The sequence below is a fragment of the Actinia tenebrosa genome, unplaced genomic scaffold (assembly GCF_029948245.1).
Source record: "Actinia tenebrosa isolate PJP-AT-01 unplaced genomic scaffold, QUT_ActTen_1.0 PGA_scaffold4__44_contigs__length_22323623, whole genome shotgun sequence".
Lineage (NCBI taxonomy): Eukaryota > Metazoa > Cnidaria > Anthozoa > Actiniaria > Actiniidae > Actinia > Actinia tenebrosa.
In genome coordinates this window covers 4,423,879-4,443,923 of record NW_028292581.1, presented here as the reverse complement: position 1 = coordinate 4,443,923, position 20,045 = coordinate 4,423,879, and the positions used below count along the sequence as shown (strand labels likewise).

General features: G+C 38.1%; 1 protein-coding gene and 2 long non-coding RNA genes across 3 annotated transcripts in view; 1 reads left to right on the top strand and 2 right to left on the bottom strand.

The window, feature by feature from the left end:
• Positions 1 to 7: 7 nt before the first annotated feature.
• LOC116304098 (uncharacterized) lies at positions 8 to 2,492 on the bottom strand. Its single transcript, XR_004198018.2, has 3 exons — positions 2,368 to 2,492; positions 1,667 to 1,744; positions 8 to 249 (listed from the first exon to the last, which is right to left on the bottom strand). It is a non-coding gene; the product is annotated as an uncharacterized LOC116304098 (long non-coding RNA).
• A 2,531-nt stretch (positions 2,493 to 5,023) lies between these two features.
• Positions 5,024 to 9,091, top strand: LOC148906902 (uncharacterized). The gene is made up of 6 exons (XM_089037122.1): positions 5,024 to 5,445; positions 5,567 to 5,730; positions 6,364 to 6,533; positions 6,804 to 6,948; positions 7,087 to 7,143; positions 8,414 to 9,091. The coding sequence occupies exons 2-6, from the start codon at positions 5,640 to 5,642 to the stop codon at positions 9,067 to 9,069; spliced, it is 1,119 nt and encodes a 372-aa protein (XP_088893248.1). The 5' UTR covers positions 5,024 to 5,445; positions 5,567 to 5,639; the 3' UTR covers positions 9,070 to 9,091.
• LOC148906897 (uncharacterized) overlaps positions 8,467 to 20,045 on the bottom strand; it is a 42,296-nt gene continuing 30,717 nt past the window's right edge. The window contains exons 2-3 of the long non-coding RNA XR_016121172.1: positions 9,957 to 10,156; positions 8,467 to 8,598 (exon numbers count right to left, since the gene is read on the bottom strand). This is a non-coding gene — a long non-coding RNA (uncharacterized LOC148906897). The remainder of the gene's footprint in view (positions 8,599 to 9,956; positions 10,157 to 20,045) is intronic.

Below are 20,045 nucleotides of genomic sequence, written 5' to 3'. Positions count from 1 at the left end.
GGTATAGAGTCGGGGTAAAACGTCATCTCGCTTCAGGCTTATTCTTTCTCATGTAAAACGACTGTATTGTTCCTGCCATCTAAAATGGCTGCCGTCACGTGGTGGTGCAAAACCTTTGTAGGTCCTTTGCAGCTCAGTAATCCCGTGATGATTAATTCACTGACAAGGCAAATGAATGCACATATTATACATACAACAAAATGTAATCACTCTTGTATCGTCTTCTGCGATAACAGGACGAGAAATGGCCTTAAATTAGAAAAGAAAAGAGTTATTTGCTTTTAGTAAAAATACACAGGCGATTATTGAAAATCTCGCGCGCTGATTGGTCGAAAAACTCACACTATCACACGATAATCACCTCCAGCGATAACCCAAAATGGCGGCCAGCCTCTAGTTGCTGTTACCGGCAAAAATGTCTTTTGTCTTCTTTTTTTTTTGTTGTTGAAAGAATCACCTGTGTATTTACTAAAACAATTATTTGCCTCAGCCTCAGTGAATTCACTTCGCCTTCGGCGAATAATTGTTAAATAATCAGCTAGCTATTTACTTTATTGTAGGAACGTTGTCATATACGACTTTTTTATCAACACTGCTGTAATTATTTCACTGACATTCTTGATATAAACCTCGTTAGCGTATACTTATTTCAATGGAGTTAGTCACCAGAAAAGTTACAAAAATGAGACCGACAAGGATTATGGGTAAATTTTTTTTACATCAAATACTTGATAACTGTTGTTGGTCTTGCATATCTTTAACCACCTAGTTGCAGTCGCACCTTTTCTGAGCATCCTCAAGCTGAAGTTTGTATCAAAAACGCTTCACCCGTTCGATATGAAAAGTTTCCTATGATCCTCAGTGATCTCAGCTTTCTAGGTTTTTGGTGACTAACTTTATTGATAAACACTCAACTGAAGAATCGTTGAAACATAGAACATAGAAGCTGAGAACGAAATGGCACACGGGAAGTACGTTAATTAGATGCATGCTGTGACCGGCGACCCTTGGCATCATCCACTGTTTTTAATACGCTTTTGTCATTCTAAGGCCCGTCCACACCTATCCAGAAATTTTTGTATCCGCAAATTCTTTTTTTGCGGATACGAAAATGTTCGCGTCCACACGCAGCGTATTCGAATCGTTTTCGATTCGTTTTCACTGTCCACACGTATCCGGAAATTTCTTGATCCTCCCTGATGCACGCTAGTGCCTAGTCCCTTTGACGGATAGTTTTTCTTATTGAGCATGAGCAAAATCGTGCTTACGTCAACGTATTCGAAAATTTGCGGATACGACCGTCCACACGTATCCGTATTCGGAGCGTATTCGAAAATTTCCACTCTGGAGACCGTTTTCGAAAATTTCCGGATACGGATACAAAAATTTCCGTACACGTGTGGACGCAACCCGTATCCGCAAAAAAAATTTACGGACACACAAGTTTACGGATACGGGTGGACGGGGCCTAAACCGACTGCATGAATGGCCCAAATGAATAAAAATATGATATAATTGTCATTTCCCATGTGCCATTTCGGTCTCAGCTTTTATGTTCTATGTTTCTGAACCCGACAACGATTCTTCCATTGAGTGTATACTAAAACAGTCATTTTCACCAATCTCTCTTTTCTCTCAATACATTATGCAAATTAGTAATACTTACCGTCATTCCTACCGCATTATTTCCCGCAGTCATCATTCGTAACGTAACTCTCTTTTTTTTGGCCTCGTCCTTCTCTTCCTGATAAAGATAAAATGCTTCAACTTTAGCAAGCAAACAAAAACTTTCATATCACCTATGATAACTTGGACAACTAAATCACATCTATTTACCAATGAAACAATTGAAAACAAAAGAAATACATGTGTTTAGTGCTATTCTCACTGCATCCATAATTGGCGTGTCACGTGGGAATTTAACAATCCCCCATTTATGGACATTGGAGTTTGCGCATTGCGGGTATAATGCTTTGCGACCCCCTCCATATATAAGCGCCACACCCAGATCCTTGAATCATTCCGTCGGAAGCTGCCTAAGGAGCAGGGCCGTAGCAACAAATTTCTGATTGGTCGGTTTTCGAGGGTTTTCGGGTTTTCTTCCATTTTGAAAATGTTTTTTTTTTCTTATATTTTTTCCCCGAAAGTTGGTCCGATTGAAACCGGACCAACCGCACCGGTGGCTACGGCCCTGCTAAGGAAAGAGTAGAAAATTCACCCCACCCAAATTCCCTTGGTGGCGGTTGACGACGCATCGCATGCTTTTCGCATGCTCATTGCCAGCAGTCTCGGTCACCTTCCACCATCTTAATTCCCGTGACTCGGCAGTGAAAATGCAGTGGGGATAAAATACTAACAATAATTAACCTTGCTTTTTCCTTCTTCTTTTGGCCTCAGGAGTCTGAATATGAAAAACGCATAAAGGAGAGGGATGAAAGTAAATTAATTGGGAATGCTATCAAAAAATGTTTCAACAATAAGTGATAATACGGAAGAACAAAAAAAGAAGTGTCAAAAAGGCAACACGAGATCAATATTGTTCATCGCCCTTTGAATAATTTTTGCAACCTCTTTCCTTGTCCAAAAGACCGCATGGACAAGCTAAATCAGACTGAAGCTGTATACAAAATGAAATGCCTGAAATTTAATTTTGCATACTAAGGCCAAACTAAAAGATCGTTGAAGACGTGCACCTGAACACAGAAGATCCATTCTGAGATTTTACTAACTGATGATTATGCTACATTATATACAGTATTTGGTGGCGATTATTATTAATACATAAAGTCTGATGTTTTGAACTTTCCGTTGGAATAAGGTTTCTCAATGTTGCACGCTCATCCAAATTCAAGAAACTCGACGGGCCGCGGTAGCGATTTTCTTTGTGTTGTTTTGCCCCCTTCCACAACCACAGAAATGACATGGGCAATTGTCATCGCAGATGCGGGAATTAGTTCTATGTTAACCTTAGCTAAATTAGTTTCAAAATACCCACAAATTTTCATTATGGCGAAAATATCAGACACTTCAGACCAACGTCTCCCGCCAAAGGCATTTGATATTTTTCTCTTATTACTACTAAACTATGTCTATTCTTTTCGTAGATATTTATTGTGTTTAACTTACCTGTAGAGAAAAAATCTCGCTCTGGAATCTTCACGAGTACCCTACATTTCATATTCCGGCTGCATTACCAGCGTGGTTGGTCCTTGTAGTGTAGTGGTTAACACATCGGATTGGAATACCGAAGACGTGGATTCGATTCCCGCCAAGAGCATTTGATATTTTTCTCTCATTCTCTCGATATCTTTACGCACACCGAACTATTAGACTAATTGAAAAGTGGAAGGAACTACTGATAGAACAACGAGTTACTGCCGAGCATAAAAAGAAATAAAGGCTGAAACTACCGAGTTGTCAACAGCCATGAAAATCCGTAACAATAGATTCATAGCTATTGAAGCTTCGCATACTTTTCTGAGTAATAAATACGATCAACACATAAAGATCGTTCAAGAAACAAAAAATTCGCCGAATTGCAAGCTACAGTGAAACTTCAAGAAGAGACCATGTATCGTTTACAAGATGGCTTATGTCAAAGTGAATATGCGATGAATGACATTTTTTAAATGTGACCATACATGTACTTTAAAATAATTAGATTCTAAGTTCGTTCGCATTTTTATTATTTGGGATCTGGAAGGATTACCACGAAGTAAGGAAAGAATTTGTTCTTTTTTCCCCTTTAAGGCTATATAGATAACAGTAAAGTGTTGTAATGTTTCATAGAACCGCCTAGGAGAATCGCGTAGGTCAACTGCAGAGAATTAATCGAGTAACAAGAAGGAATCGTAAAGATTTCTAGCAACGAGTCGGACAGATTTTCTGAAGTCATCATGGTGGCGAGTATTCGTTACATCCGGAATAAACAGATCCCACAAATATGGTCATTTGAAAAAGGATACTCTTAAATATGGTCAAGGATGGCCTTAAATATGTTCATTTGAAAAAAAGGATACTCTTTAAAATGCTCAAGGATACCCTTAAATATCGCCAATTCAAAAAGAGGATACCCTAAATATGGTGAAGGATACCCTTGACTATGGTCAAAGACACCCTTAAATATGGTCATTTGAAAAAAGGATGGTTACAAGTATGGTTATTTAAAAAAAGGATACCCTTGAATATGGTAAAGGATACTCTCAAATATGTTCAAAGATGCCCTTAAATATGGTCACTTGAAAAAACGAATACCCTTAAATATTGTCATTTGACAAAAGAACTTTCTTAAATATGATCAAGGATACCCTTTAATATGGTCATTTGAAAGAGGATACTCTAAAATACGGTCATTTGAAAAGGATTCTCTTAAATATGGTCATTTAAAATGGCAAACTCTTAAATATGGTTAGGGATGGCCTTTATAAATATGTTCATTTGAAAAAAAGGATACTCTTAAAAATGTTCAAGAATACCCTTAAATATCGTCTCCATGTTCAGCGGACGTGGTCAGTGATGGCGGCAATTTTTTCTGCTCCCGAATTTCTGACCGATTTTCTGACCTAAAATTAGCGTTTTTGCCTGCTGTATATATTTCTTTTCTTTTTCACTACTCTATGTATTGTTCTGCATCACTGTTATGGCTGATATTCGTCTAACTAAAGAGGACTTTGAAGAAATTCTTGACCGCAAGCTCAAACCAGTTCAAACCAAGATTGATGATCTGGCTTCAACTGTGGAAGATCTACGTAAGTTTATATCATTTGCGAACTAGAAATACGAAGAACTCACTAGTAAAATCAATAAGCTGCATTTTTTACTAAGGCCTAGGGCAAACGTCGAACTTTCCTTGCACCGAATTTAATTACATCAAAGAATGCCGCCTCATTATGCCGCCTGATATCCATTGTTTTTAAAGAGTTCGGTGCATGGAAAGTTTGACGTATGCCCTAGTAATAGTTCAAGAATCATAGTCATCCAATGACTTCGATGACGAAGCCCATATGCAGGAACAAGCACCCGATCCTCTTCTTGTTAACGGCTAGTAACCGTCTTAGTTAACTAACAAAACATGGTTAATAACCGTGACAGACAACTTCCTCTACTTGCCGGAAGTTACGTTGTTACGGTTTCAGCCGTGTCGGCAAGGTTGCTGAAACTCATCCAAACAGAACAGATTATCAGCGATTTACGTATACTTTAGAGACTGCATCAGTTATTGCTGAAACTCATTCAAACAGAACAGATTCTCAGCGATTTACGTATACTTTAGAGGCTGCATCAATTATGGCAGAGAAACGAAAAAGAACAATTATTTCGGAGAGTATTAAAGAAATTTTAGAAAGGGAATATCAAAACGAATTGAAGTCTTCTGCTGGACCAACAAATAAAGCAAAAATCGCCCGTTTGAGCGCAGAAACTGGCCTTTCAGATAAGCAAATCACGGTAAGTTTTCCTTTTATATTTTTATTATAGAATTCTTTTATAGCCACAAGTCTATAGTTAATGATATTCATCTTATATATAGGTGTGTATTCTTCATATTTTTACATTGGTGGTTTTTTAGTATTGGATCGGGAACTACCGGAGTAAAACATCTAAAGCGGCGAGTGAGCAAGCCAGCGTAGCTGAAGGAGCCGATGCTTCAAGCTCTGTCACGGAAGATCCAGTGTCGAAAGTGCCTTTCTTTCGAAAAGCAAACTCTTTTCTACAGTTATCACGCTAAGCAAGGTGATTTTATATATGATCCTTAAACCTAAAATCATCGCACGTGCAGGTCGATAAGTGATCTGCATGATTACTTCAAATTACCTTCAGTTTCAATATAGTTCGAACATTTTTTTTTTTTCAAACGCTACTGTTAAATTACCAAGATATTGGTTGTATCCTATTAAAACATGATTTTTTTAAACCTTCTTACAAGTACTGTGTATCCATGGGCAGTGTGAAACATAATGTTCTTTTAATTACCCGATCACCAAACTTACTCATTTCAAGCCAGTTGACAAATTGTACTATGCCAAAAGTATGTTTTATAATCCTTAGGTTCAAATGTGTCATAATGATAAATACTGTAAGGAAATCTAGTCAGTGTATCTAGTACAGATCTATAATCAAAAAGTCTTATAAATAGAAATCATATCACTTTTTGTTTCCCCTTTACAAAAATTAATATATCCCACGGTGTATATCCCACATAAATTAGTATTAATAGAATTAGTATCATTACTATTGTTGTTGTCATATTATTGATCATTATTAATTATCATTATTGCTATCCTGAATCACTATCAATATCATTATCAACATTTATTTGATTCTGTACAGACTTGAAGTGAAAACTGATTTATTTTAATTTAAAAGATCCCTATGCCTCCATGGAGATGAAGGAGAGAAATGTAGCCATTAAAACACTCTACATTAATCAAACTGAAGAAGAAAAAAAGAGGTGGCAAATGGAAGCTAGAGAGGTCCAACACAATCCATATAGCCCTGAAGTTGTAAAAAAGATGAAAACACAGCTTCAGTCCCAGGTAACTTTAATTGATCTCATATATGTTATTATTATATAAGAATGTTACCATTTCTTTCTATCATATAAAGGATTGATAAAGGCCTTGGCTCTTCATCCAGGAAGAGAATCAAACTATAATTATTCAATATCTGCCTCAAGCTCATAATATTTCATTCAACTAAATAAACTCAGACAATATTTAAAGCTATCAATTAATTCATCTTGTCTTGTTTTGCAGATGCTATTGATGCAATGTGTGCATGTATTAATGATATATATAAAATTGCAGTTTCAGTTTCTGGAAAAGGCTGGAGTGAGAGCAGTTTGTCTTTTAAACGACCAAAATGACACAATATGGAGCCTTGGGAGTTCAGATGCTGATCACTTTCTAGATAGCCATCTTGAAGTAGAACATGCCTATAGAACATTTTTATGTGAGTTATAAATAATAAGTTTTAAATGAAAATTTTGTTATTTGGGAAAAATTACTATTGACATATGACCATATTATATATATATGTATTAAAGTATTTTAGTGTGACTGTTTTGTTTATGTATTTTTTTCATTTCAGCTATCCCACAAAAGTACTCAAATAACCATGTGAAAGAACTCTTCAACACGAAATTTGGTAATTGTTTAATTAAACTTCTAAAACTCATGTTTATAATTAATACACTTTTACTTTTAGTCCAATCAGCCTTGTTAATTTTGTTCGAGCTAGGACACCAAAGTATGTGATGAATAAAACATAAGTTATATGATGATACACACTTTACTTGGAATGTGTTATTCATCAGATGTTCTATGCATTAGCAAATGTATCGGTTTTACCATTTTATAATTTACCTTTACTGAAACCATTAATTTGTATTTTTCCATTGGATGCTCTTTACATGTGGGAACCCCAGGGAGGGGGGGGGGGGTTGTACTCCCATATATTGACTATATGGGAATGATCTGCTGAACAGGGTATGGTTTTTCGAGCTTCTTATCATTAACAAGGTATGCAAATTCACTCAAGTTCCAAGTTCTTCCTGAATTTCCTGTCATATTCAGGGTTTCTACTTTTGTATTGACCAAGCAAAACTGGTTTATATTATGAAGATATAACTAGCTAAAAACTAGTGTGAGCTGCGTCGGTGTTTCTAATGAAACAGTAATGATGAAAAGGTAAATTATACACTGTGAAAAGAAGGACGAAGGACTAGCGTCCGAAACGTCAGTAAGTTTTTTCATCTTTTCACGGTGTATAATTTACCTTTTCATCATTACTGGTTTATATTATGGTTGACAAAAATAAAATATGCTAGCTTACATGATAAATGAAACAGAAACTCAGTACAATTAATGATATCTTTTGTCATAAACAGGATCTTCAAACTTTTTGTCATAAACAGGGTACCCCTTTCAGAATCCCAGCAGAACACCCCTACCCAAATCCTGGCAGATACCCCCAACCCCCACTTGTTGGAAACACAAAAATGGTGCCTTCAACTTGCATTTATAAGTACAAACTCAGTTATTCCACATGTCATTTAGTTGAGTGTAAATTTTCTGTAACAAATAATCTGTCATAATAAATAATATACTTTATATGTATAGTTCTATATAATTGTTTAACTCCATTCTTGTTATTAGTCCATGGGTTATTTTTGAGTGTTTCGATTAAATGTAGCCTGCATTGAGGCTAATTTAATGGTGTGTACATGAAAATACTTTACACACTTTTCTAATGGCTAGTATTAATGTCAACATGGTGTAACAACTAATAATTATTGTTAATTTGGAAATATTTTTTGATTTAAAGTATTTGATTTATATATAGATATTCTTGCTTCTGATTATTTTAACAATGAAAAACCTATAATTGATTATCTATTTTATGTGTTGTTCTTCAGCCGAGAGTCTTAATAAGCCTGGAGCGGTGGTTTCTTACACAAAGTACAACCAGGGAAAGTTTACAGTGGAGGGCATACCAGCAGGAGTACCATTCCAAAAGCCCAATGTGTATGGTGCTACCCAAATTAGCAAAATAATGGAAAGTAAAGAGGCCATCAGGTTCATAATAAAGGATAAGGATTCACTGTTGACAAGGAACAGAAAGCCATGTGAAAAAAAAGATTTTATTCATTCTCAACAAAGCCAAGTGCTATTGAAAGTAGTTGACGAGGAGGTGGTTCGTAGTCTATTAAATAAAGAAAGAAAAGGTTGCGAAAGTGACTTAGATGTCACTATTGCACTCTCCCTTGCTGAGAAGAAAATCTTAGCTTCTTGCTTAGAATATTTTGACACTGATGGTCAAATACTAATTAAGGAAATATGTAAAGTAAATAATCAGTCTGTCAGTGAGGAAGATATAGTCGTAATACCATGTTATGCAGACACAACAACAGAAGAAATATTCTGGAAGAAATCTATTTTTTCATTCAAAATGGTTATGAGGTTCTTACAGAGACAGCCTCTTAACTCACTAAACTACTCAAATTTGCGAGAACCTGAACGACAAAGCCAAATGCGTCAGTTGAAAAAATTATTTTGTTATCTTGTTCATTAAAAGATTGCATAATTCTTTTATGAAAGCCAGCTTCACTATTCTCCTAGAAGCTTAAATAATAAGCTTACTAGATTTTGAGATTCCATACCAATTTTAATCTGTTTTATGTGTGAACCAAGAACGACAAACGTTTTCGAAAAATAAAGTTTACATTAAGTTAAATTTAATAAAAACAATTGAGACAGATTTATTAATGCAAATATGCGTTCCTTTTTTTAGTTTATTATGTGGCTAAATGAAATTTAGGCGAAGTTAAAATCGAGACAATGCATGCTGCTCAGCGGTCTTCCCAACATTGTGCGGGAGGGACCCAGGGCATTCTCAGGGGCTTACTTGCTGCGTTTGCAGTGCTAGTTGATTTGCAACAAGAGTTTTTCTCCCTAATAGACTCTCTACAGGTGAGTATATACTCCACTGAATCTCAGTGTGACAGGTACCAGTGGTGAGCTGTGGCCTGGTTGCCATGGTTACCTTACAGCGAGGACATGATCTGTCGCACAAGCTCCACCTGGTACCTAGCACCAACTCATTTGTCGATGAGTTTAACAATATTTAAATAAATTATCTATAGAAATTTTATAACTATAAGGAAAGTCTTCTTTAATTTGCCTATAGCAGGCGAACGAAACTTTCTTGCAATATAAATTGAACATACGATAGTTGGTTACAATAAAAATAATTCTTGAAGATTTATAAGCTCAATAAATGGCAATTTTTTTTTTTTTTGTAATACTAATTCTTATAATTTATCCACCATTAAAATAAATTAACTATAGAAATATTAAAACTTGTGAGAAAAAATCTTTGATTTTACAAATTGTCGAACAAAACTGCTTTTCATTAAAAGTAAAAATATACGATTAGTTGTTTGCTAAAAAAAACCATACCTGAATTCTTGAAGAATACTTCTAGATACATCTTTGAATACATCCTTCTTTCTGTTATTGGGCTTAAATTTGTCCCAAAGCGATGTTTTTTTTCTGTGCATTTGAGAGCCGGGTTTGCGAGTAGTTTTGCTTTGGCATCAAGCGGGATTCCTGTGTTGTGTACACGGACGTACGTACAGACGGTAGTGACGCAGTAATCACTTGAAAAAAAGGATACTCTTAAATATGGCCATTTGAAAAAAAGATACTCTTAAATATGATCAAGGATACTTTTAAATACGGTCGTTTGCAAAAAGGATACTCTTAAATACGGTCACGACGCCCCTATATATTTATTGTCCATGCACACACGTACTGCGCATCTACATTCGAGGGAAATTCAAAATTTATTACTCGAATTGCACGAAACAAAGCGTTTATTTTTAATAAAAGTTAAAGCAGGCTTGTTAAAGAGATGTTGCTAAGATTCAAGTAATGTTGACAAAGAATCATAGGGGCACATGTTTTGAACAAATGGCAGAACAAATCCTTTCAATAATAAAGCTTATTACCGTTTTTTTTTAGATTTAATCCTTTTAAAAATTGAATAAAAACAAACAAGAAATACATATGAAATAGAAAATTTAAGATTTATTATTATCTAGGCGTGTTATTATAGTTTTGAAAATCTATTTTTGGTCGCTAAACACTTTCATCATAAAAGTCTTTTACTTTGAAGTTTTCAATATAAAAAATCATCTTATTTCGTACCAAATTTTTAAAAACATCCTTTCTGCTGTGAAGTAAAAAGGCAATCATAACTTAGCTTCAAATCCAAATGCCTTCCTGGAACTATAAAGCTTTAAAATGTCGAGTTTTTCTGTGCTTTTTGCTTGCATGGCAGGGAAGCAGCATGTTTAAGTTACCTGACGAATTTTAAACCAAAATGTCACTGATGTCGTTTCAAATTGTGCTAAAGGTGATCTGCATGCTTCCGAGTCCAGCAAAACCAAAACAAATAAACAAACAGCAACAATTCAAGACCCAAACCCTAAAGTAGGTGTATCAAGATTTCCTGGTTGTTTCATTATATTTTTTTGTTTGTTGTTGTGTTTTGTTTTTGTTTTGTTTTTTTTTTGTTTTTTTTTTTTTGTTTTTCAAGCAAGGACATAGAAGAACTGAAGTCTGTTGTATAAAAACACTCGAAAAACAGTGAACGTGTTTGAAAACTGGTGCACATTCCGCCATTTAAGAAAAAAATCGAAAAATGGCACCAGAAGGTCCTCGTTACGTTTTATGCTGAGGTAAAGAAAAGGGACGGAGAAGACTACGAACCAGAATCCCTCAGAGTAATGCAAAGACCAATTGAACGCTATTTGAAGGACAAAGGTTATCCACTGAGCATCGTACGAGCGAGGGAGTTTCAAAACTCACAAGGAATTCCTCAACGTGAAGGCAATTTCTCTGTGTGAAAAAGGGAAGGGAAAGGTCTGAACAAAGCTCAGCCACTGGCACCAGAAGAAGAGTTACTCTATGGGAAAAGGTCAGTTGGGTGATTTCAATGGCAAAGTCATGACAAATGTCAACTTCAAGAATCTAACAGAGCAACTGGTTTACGAGGTCCCCAGGGTCACTACGACTCACGTCGAGGACATCGCAATGAAGTTGTAGACTTTTGTGAATTTCTTCATAATAAAAGATATGTAGAAGAAGATGTAGCAGAAAGATTAAGAAATAAAAAGGTAATTAATTGATGTAACTTATGTTTATGTATCTTACGTTGAAAAAACGTTGGTTGTTACCAACAAAATATCCAACCTTTGGCATTTTAGTCTAGTTCTACTTACTCTTGTTTCTTACTTTTCTCTGTTTATTTTCCTTATCTACATATCAACTTAGTGCAACTTTAGCAAAAAGCTTTTATAAGATTGCCTTTTGAATTAGTCCTAATAATTGCCTATTTGAGCCATCATGTGGCTTTTAAGGGTAGAGTTTACTGGAATTCCTTAGAACACTGAACATTCCCAATTTTTCCATCCACTTAGGGAACATATGACAACTGCTTAAATAAGATTGCCTAAGTGTATAGTACATTAAAGTTGTCACTCGTATTTGTTATATCACATCGAAATGACTGACACAAATTTCAATTACAGGTCATGAAGTAGACTTTTCCACAGTCTCTCGCTCGTCCGTTCCGTCTCCACGCTTAGAGACTGTAACGGTACAATGACCGAAAGGACATATGGGTCCCAAAAACATGGACCCAGCATGCTTTGGGAACCAAAATACTCATCCACAGTCTCTCTCGTTCCAATATTTTCAAGATGGCGGCGAAAACTATGGGGTAAAATACCGGTCAAAAATACGTGTAGTATACATGTATTATACAAGTATTATACATGTAATGGCGTTTGGAACGTGTACTTAAATACATGCTTTCGATTAAATACAGGTTTGTTAAACATGTAATTGTAAAGAAAGTGACAAGATACATGTGTCTGTTGAAGGATGGCAGTCCTGTCATCTCACCTGTATTAACATCACTGATCAACAAGTCCATTAGTGACGGTGTATTTCCTAAATTATGGAAATCTGCCAAGGTCTCAGCTCTCTTTAAAGGAGGTGCTGCCATCCTATCTCTGTCCTACCAACCATCAGCAAAATACTTGAACGTGCAGTTTTTGAACAGTTATACTCATATCTATCATCAAACAACCTGCTGTCTCAGAATCAATTTGGTTTTCGCCCAAGATTATTGACCAACATAGCCCTTTCTGAATTCTGTGATAACATACTCACCGGTATGGAAAAGGGAAAAGTAACTGGAGCAGCTTTTCTTGATTCTTCGAAGGCATTTGACACCGTAGATTACACCATTCTTCGCACGAAATTACAGTCCTTCGGAGTTTTGGAAGCCGATCTCAACTGCTTTAGTTCATACTTAACTCAGAGATCTCAAGTTACTAAAGTTGGTAATACCATGTCTGAGGCTCTTCCCGTTACAGTCGGAGTTCCGCAAGGCTCAATCCTGGGCCCTCTCCTGTTCATTATATATGTAAATGATCTACCACAGTCGTTAAAACACTGCAAAGTAACATTATATGCTGACGACTCTGTTATCTATTGTTCCGAAAGTACACCTCAGGAAATGCAGAAAAAAATGAACGATGATCTTCGCAGTCTGGCTCTTTGGTTTGACAGAAACAAATTAACAGTCAATGCATCCAAGTCTAAGCTTATGCTTTTTGGTCATTCTGTAAGAACTGGTCCTTTTTCTACCATGTCTCTAACAATCTGTGGAGAGGACCTTGAGCGTGCTGACAGCTTCAAGTATCTGGGTGTTACTCTTAATGATCGTTTAACATGGGACGATCACATTTTCAGCATTGCATCTAAGATACGCAAACGAATTGCTGTTCTGAACCGAATCAAGTTTCTACTACCACTATCTGCCAGAATAACCTACTACAACACTATGATCAAGCCCATCTTTGAATACAACAGTATTGTTTGGGGAGACAAAAGGAACTCTGTACAGATGTAACTCCTACAAGTACTTCAAAACAGGGGAGCAAAGACAATCCTTGGAAGAGATCTGCATTCATCCTCGACTCAAGCCTTGACAGTGTTAAACTGGATTCCACTGGCCAAGAAAAGAACAATAGACCGCTGTATTTTTGTTTATAAATGTTTAAATCACTTAATTAACCATGACTTTGGCTTTTATTCATTATCACAAATCCATTCTTATAACACAAGATATAAGGACAATCTTAGTTTTGAAGGTGTTAGGACCAACTGGGGTTTGTTTAGAACAGTTCCTCATTGTTCTAAAGACTGGAACTCTTTAAATTTAGAAGTGAGAAATATTGACAGTCTGAAGGTTTTCAAAAAGAAGCTTTTTAAGATTTTTTCATGATCATATCACGAATTTATGATGGTTTTTGGAATTTTCGACTGAGTCCGGGGCGTTGTGTTAGCGCACGCTGGTGTGGGCTTGGGTTGTTGGCGGAGCGATCTGGCGTGATTCCTAATTCGTGAATCACGCCAGGTCGCGCCGGGTCGTTTTCCACGCCTTGGGCCACATATCGGCGCGCTCGCGAACGAGTTCTCGATTCGGTCAATTATTTTCACTTATATTTTTAATTTTTTTTTTTAGGACCTCCCTGAAAATCATTTTTATGAGTATCCTCATTAAATATTATTATTATTATTATTATTATTATTATTATTATTATTAGGTGATAAGTTATCAAAAGGATAATTTTTTACAATAACTTACAAATTTCTCGCGCGCTGATTGGATAATTTTTATCATCAATAAGAGGACAGACAGTTAAAAAAATGATGCGTACACTCAAGCTCCTTGAAAAGGCCGAACTAGAAAAGTGAAAAATGAAAGAGCCAAATTTCAATTTCAACTTTTTTAACACACTAAATGCTTCTAACATCGATGGAAATACTGACTATTTCGATTTTGATGAAACATCTGATATGGAGCTTGCTTTGCGTCTTGAAAAAGTAGAAACTGAGCAACAACAAAGTGCCAGAATGACAAGTTGTTTTGCAACTTTGAATGACCAAGAGTTGCAAGAAATTGTGCTAGAGTCAACCTCAAAAGGCACTAAACGAAACACAAAATGGTGTCTGAAAATGTTTGAAGGTATGGCTTTTGTTACAGCATATTTTGATAAACTTCTCTTTGTTTATCATGATATTATTGGCCATAAAATGTTATTACATACCTCGAATTTCCAGATTGGTGCAAGGAAAGAGGAGTAGAAACAAAACTACTAGAGATGTCAAGCATTGATCTAGATGACTGTCTGCTTTTATGCAGAGTCAAGAACAAAATCTGGAGAAGAATACAGCCGTTCGTCACTTCTTGGCTTCAGGAATTCAATCGAGAGGCACTTTATCGCCAATAACAGGTGCATTAAGTTAACCAACAATCCAGTCTTCGCAAGGAGTAACAAAATGCTGGAATCCAAGCTTAAAGCTATGTAGCGGCCTACTTCCGGTAGAGCATGTGATTGCCACGTGCCCGCGTGTGCCAGTAATTTTACTGACCTCAAGGGCACACAACACACAGTTGTGAACATTGTTTGAGTCCACATTAGTTTGAGTTCTTTAGAAGACTCACTGAAGTTACGCAGCAACAACAAGCTTTATTTCTTGCCTTTGAATAGGGATTCATGTGGATTTAGTGTAATTCATGCAGTAGAAGTTGAAATGTATGGATACTTCGCATGTAAAGGAAATAAATTCGTCAACTCAGTGAAATATGGTCTGAAATTGCCCATCACCTAGTTTATGGAAACTACAGTAACTTCAATCGTCTTTGAATGATGTCTATCCAAGGAAATGTTCAAGAAAAAAGAAACTCTGGTGGTTCAAGCCGATGTTGGACATGTTGAGGATCATTTTGGAGATCCTTCGGCGAGTTCTACCGAAGTTGAGAAGCGAGAAGGTGGAGTTTTGAACGAAATTCCGCCGTCGACCACGAGGCCCGAAGGGAAATTTTGGAATGGACAGGATGACTTGGAAATCGGAATGACAGTTCATGAAAATCCCTCAGAAAGGCCAGATAATGAACAGAGACAAAGGAAATTGACTGAGAAAGGTAAGACTTATCGTTTGACTGAATTGAGACGTCAGCGACAGAAGTCTAAGAGAGAAATTGAAATGCAAATCAATAACATTGAAGCCCTCATGAGTCTAGACGAGAACTTGAAGTTGGTGAGTAAAGAAGTTATAAATTTAAATGGTCTCTTTAAGAATTTTGGCGACATTCATGAAGAAATATTAGAACTTCTTGCTGAAGACGAAGCCGCTTCAGACTCAGAAATGTATAAGGGTTTATGTAATGAAATATTAAATATTCAAACGTCCACCAAGAACTGGACTCTAGAAGTCAATCGTCGTACGAGAGACGATAAATCAGAAAAGGGTTCTTCAAGGTCGAGAGCTAAGTCCGAACATTCTAAACGCTCTAAAGCATCCAGCACGTCCTCTAGAGTTAAGTTTCTCGAAGCAAGGGCGAAGTTGAGCTGCAAGCAAAATTGGCTGTGTTCGATAAAATTGAAGCCGCAGAAACTGCCGCCAATGAAGCAGCGCGCAGAGCCAGTAGGGAAGCCGAGAGAGTGAAGCTGATTGCTGAATGTGAGGTTGCAGCAGCTGTTAGCAAGGTATATGAAGATGCGAATAAAGAGGACGAGGAACAAGACTTAGGTTCAGACGACCCAGACGATGCGCCAAAATACACAGAATTGCCACAACCACGAAACACTTCCCCGATTAAACCCCATGAAAAAGAGACTGTAATAGTCGTGTCAAGTAAACAGCAGGGACTGGGTGAGGGTAAAGAGAGAGAGAGCAAGTTAAATCCAGATGCAGATGATTTTAAGTTAGCAAATGCGCCATTGCAGTCTACCACTTACCAGAGTAATAGAGAGTGGGATCAGAAGTTTGTCTCTACTCGTTCTAGTCCAGGAACTAATTTAAAGAACAATCATGTATGCACCCAGGATTTTAAAGGTCAAACTCGTTTTGCTACGTCCTCAGTAAATGAGCCACCCTCAGCTCTTTGGGAGAAAATGGAGCTAAGAATGTCGCAGCCTCCACCAAAACCAACCCCCTTTGACGGTGATCCCGCCCGTTATCTGCGATTTAGATCGAATTTCAGAGATCAAGTAGAGAGTAAATCGACGTTATCTGATAGCGAGAAGATGAATTACTTAATGGCCTACACAACCGGGAGGGCTAGAGAAGCAATTGAAACCTATGAAGGGTTGCCTAACGGATACCAACTAGCTCTTAATGTCCTACAACAGAGATTTGGACAAAACGCTATGATCATACAGGCATTAAAGTCATCGGTAGTTGCAGGGCCAAGGTTTAGAGCAAATGATAGCGCAAGCCTTCTAGCCTTTTCTGATAAGATAGAAAATTGTTATTGGTCTATGCTCGAATTGAACTCGAACGAACTAAACTGTACTACAAATCTGAAGCTAATCTATGATCGACTACCTGATTCATTACAAAGGAAGTGGCGTAAGGAGGCAAGCATTTACCGTCAAAGATCGGAGGGTAGAGAACCATCCCTGAAGGAACTTTGTGCATTCATATCAGCAGAGTCACAAATTGAAAATGACCCCGTGTACGGAAGTAATGAAGGCACAGTGATTAACCGGGAGAAATCGCACCACATTAGGAACACCAAGATCCCGTGGAACAAATCAGAAACGCATCTGAAATCGAGAATTCCTACCTTCACAACCCAGGTAGAGACAGAGAATAACAAGGCAAACCATGCTAGAACAAGCAAGACTCCTGATTCCTGTAAGGTATGTAAGAAGGATAAACATGAACTCGCAGATTGCCCCGTATTTGCGTCCAAGAATGTAAAATGGCGCAGACGATTTGCAAGATACGGCAAACTGTGTTATAGATGTCTAGCTGGACTGCACAAGCAAAGTGAATGTCCATCAAAAGATGGCTGTAGAGTAAAGAACTGTAATTTTCCCTTGACCCATCACACTCTCCTTCATGTTGACATAAGGCCTGATGACCTCAGTAATGACAAGGAAAGGGAAGGGGCAAGTGGCATTAGTCAGAATGCTACCTCAAGTGTTACAGGAAGGAACCTTGTTATGTTGAAGGTAGTACCACTGAGAGTAGTTGCTGAAACGGGCAAGGAAGTTACAACCTATGGTCTTCTGGACAATGCTGCTGTGAGCTCGATGATTACCTCACACCTGGTGCAAGAGCTACAATTGCAAGGAACTCCCGAGAGGGTGAACATCAACACTGTCGTCCAAAGCAATCATGAATGTGTTCTACCCAATGTCAGTTTTGCTGTTACTTCAACCACCCAAGAGGGCCCAAGCCTTCAAGTACGCCGCGCGCTAGTAGTCGACGACTTGAATGTACCAGAACGATACTGCCCAAGTCAGATAGATCTGTCAACTTGGCCACACCTTGAAACGTTGAAGCTGTCGAATGTAGGTGTTGGCTTGGAGAAAGTATCAGTTCTGTTGGGTCAAGATGTACCACAAGCGCATGTCGTCTATGAATATTGCTGGGGAGACGACCCTCCAAATCAGCCATATGGTATGAAAACACCATTTGCGTAGTGTGTGGCAGGGCCAACAAGGTGTACAGATGAAGATAATCAACCTATTGCTTTGTCCATCTTCAAACATTGTGATCCGAACACGAGAGACACTGACGTGATGCTGCATAAACAAGTTGAAAGGTTTTGGACTCTTGATAATCAAGGTCTTTTAAGTAATGATGGCGCAAACAGTGTTGAGGATACAAGAGCTCTAGACATTCTGGAGAGCACTACCAAGCAAACCAATAAAGGAGGATACGAAGTTGGCCTCTTGTGGAAAAATAAAGGTGTGAGCCTACCCAACAACAGACGACAAGCAGAACAGCGGTTGGAGCAACTCAAGAAACGTTTTAAAAGAGATCGGAACTTCGCGGAGAAGTACAAGATGGTCATGGAGGACTACATAAAGAAAGGCTACGCCAAGAAGCTGTCAAAGGATGAAGCTGACAAGACAAGCGACATCACATGGTACCTTCCACACCACGGTGTTGTAAATCCAAACAAGCCCAAGGTGAGAGTTGTCTACGATGCGGCAGTTGAATACAAAGGAGTCTCTCTAAACAAGGAACTGTTGCAAGGACCGCAACTTAACAACAGTCTTATCGGAGTGCTGCTGAGATTTAGAAAGGAAAGGGTCACAGTAGCCTCTGATATTGAAGGTATGTTTCATCAGGTTAAGTGTTTAGAGAAAGACACCGATGCACTTCGTTTCCTGTGGTGGAGTGAAGGTATCGACGAACCACCGAGCGATCACAAGATGATAGTCCACCTTTTTGGAAAGGCTGACTCACCTTGCATAGCAGCATGGGCGTTAAAGAAGACGGCAACTGACCATGGCCATGAATTCAATAAGGAAGTTTCTGAAGCTGTTAAAAAAAACTTCTACGTCGATGACTGTCTCGTATCAGCATCAAGACCAGATCAAGCGATTGAACTAGTGCGAGGTCTGACCGAGTTGCTAAACAAAGGGAACTTTCATCTCACCAAGTTTGTGTCAAACGACAAGGAAGTGCTTGCTGCAATTCCTGCTGAAGAGAGAACTACCAAAGACCTGGATCTAGATAGTCTTCCCACCGAGAGGGCTCTGGGAGTACAGTGGAACACTGAAACTGATACCTTTGGAGTTAAAGCGATATCCAATCCGGGAAAGTGCAATGGTCTTTCAAGAAGAGACTGTCTGTCAGTACTTAGCTCAACGTTTGATCCTCTTGGAATAGTAGGACCAGTCCTTCTACAAGCAAAGAAGCTCGTGCAACGGACTTGGCAATTAAAACTCGGATGGGACGACGAGCTTCCAGAAGACTTACGATACGGCTGGAATAACTGGAAGAAAGATCTAGCACTCCTCAACCAGGTCAGCATTCCCAGATGCTACTTCCTGAATGGCAGTGACAGGTTGCGGTCACTACAGCTTCACCACTTCAGCGATGCGTCTGAGGTGGGCTATGGGACGGTCTCATATCTAAGGAAAGAATCAATTGATGGCAACATAGAATGTGCCTTTGTGATGGCAAAGTCTCGCACAGCTCCTGTTCAGTATGTGTCTATCCCACGGTTAGAGCTACAGGCGGCTACGGTCGCGGTAAGAGTTCACAGTCTCATCATGAAAGAAATTGATCTGAAGATTTCTGATGCATACTTTTGGACGGATTCCAAGATTACCTTACAGTATATAAACAATGAATCTCGGAGATTCAAGACCTATGTAGCAAATCGTGTAGCAGAAATTAGAGAGGTGTCTCAACCTAGAATGTGGAGACACAGCCCCGGCGACCTAAACCCAGCGGATGATGCGTCCCGCGGACTCTCAGCAAAGGAGCTCCTGACAAATGGAAGATGGCTACAAGGTCCTGATTTCTTGTCAAGGTCAGAAGAACATTGGCCAACTAACGAGATTGGCGAACTGCCTGATGATGAAGCAGAGATCAAAAACGAAAGACCCGTCTTTGTGGTAACAGCTCCTGATGAGCTGCATGAATTGCTGACACGCT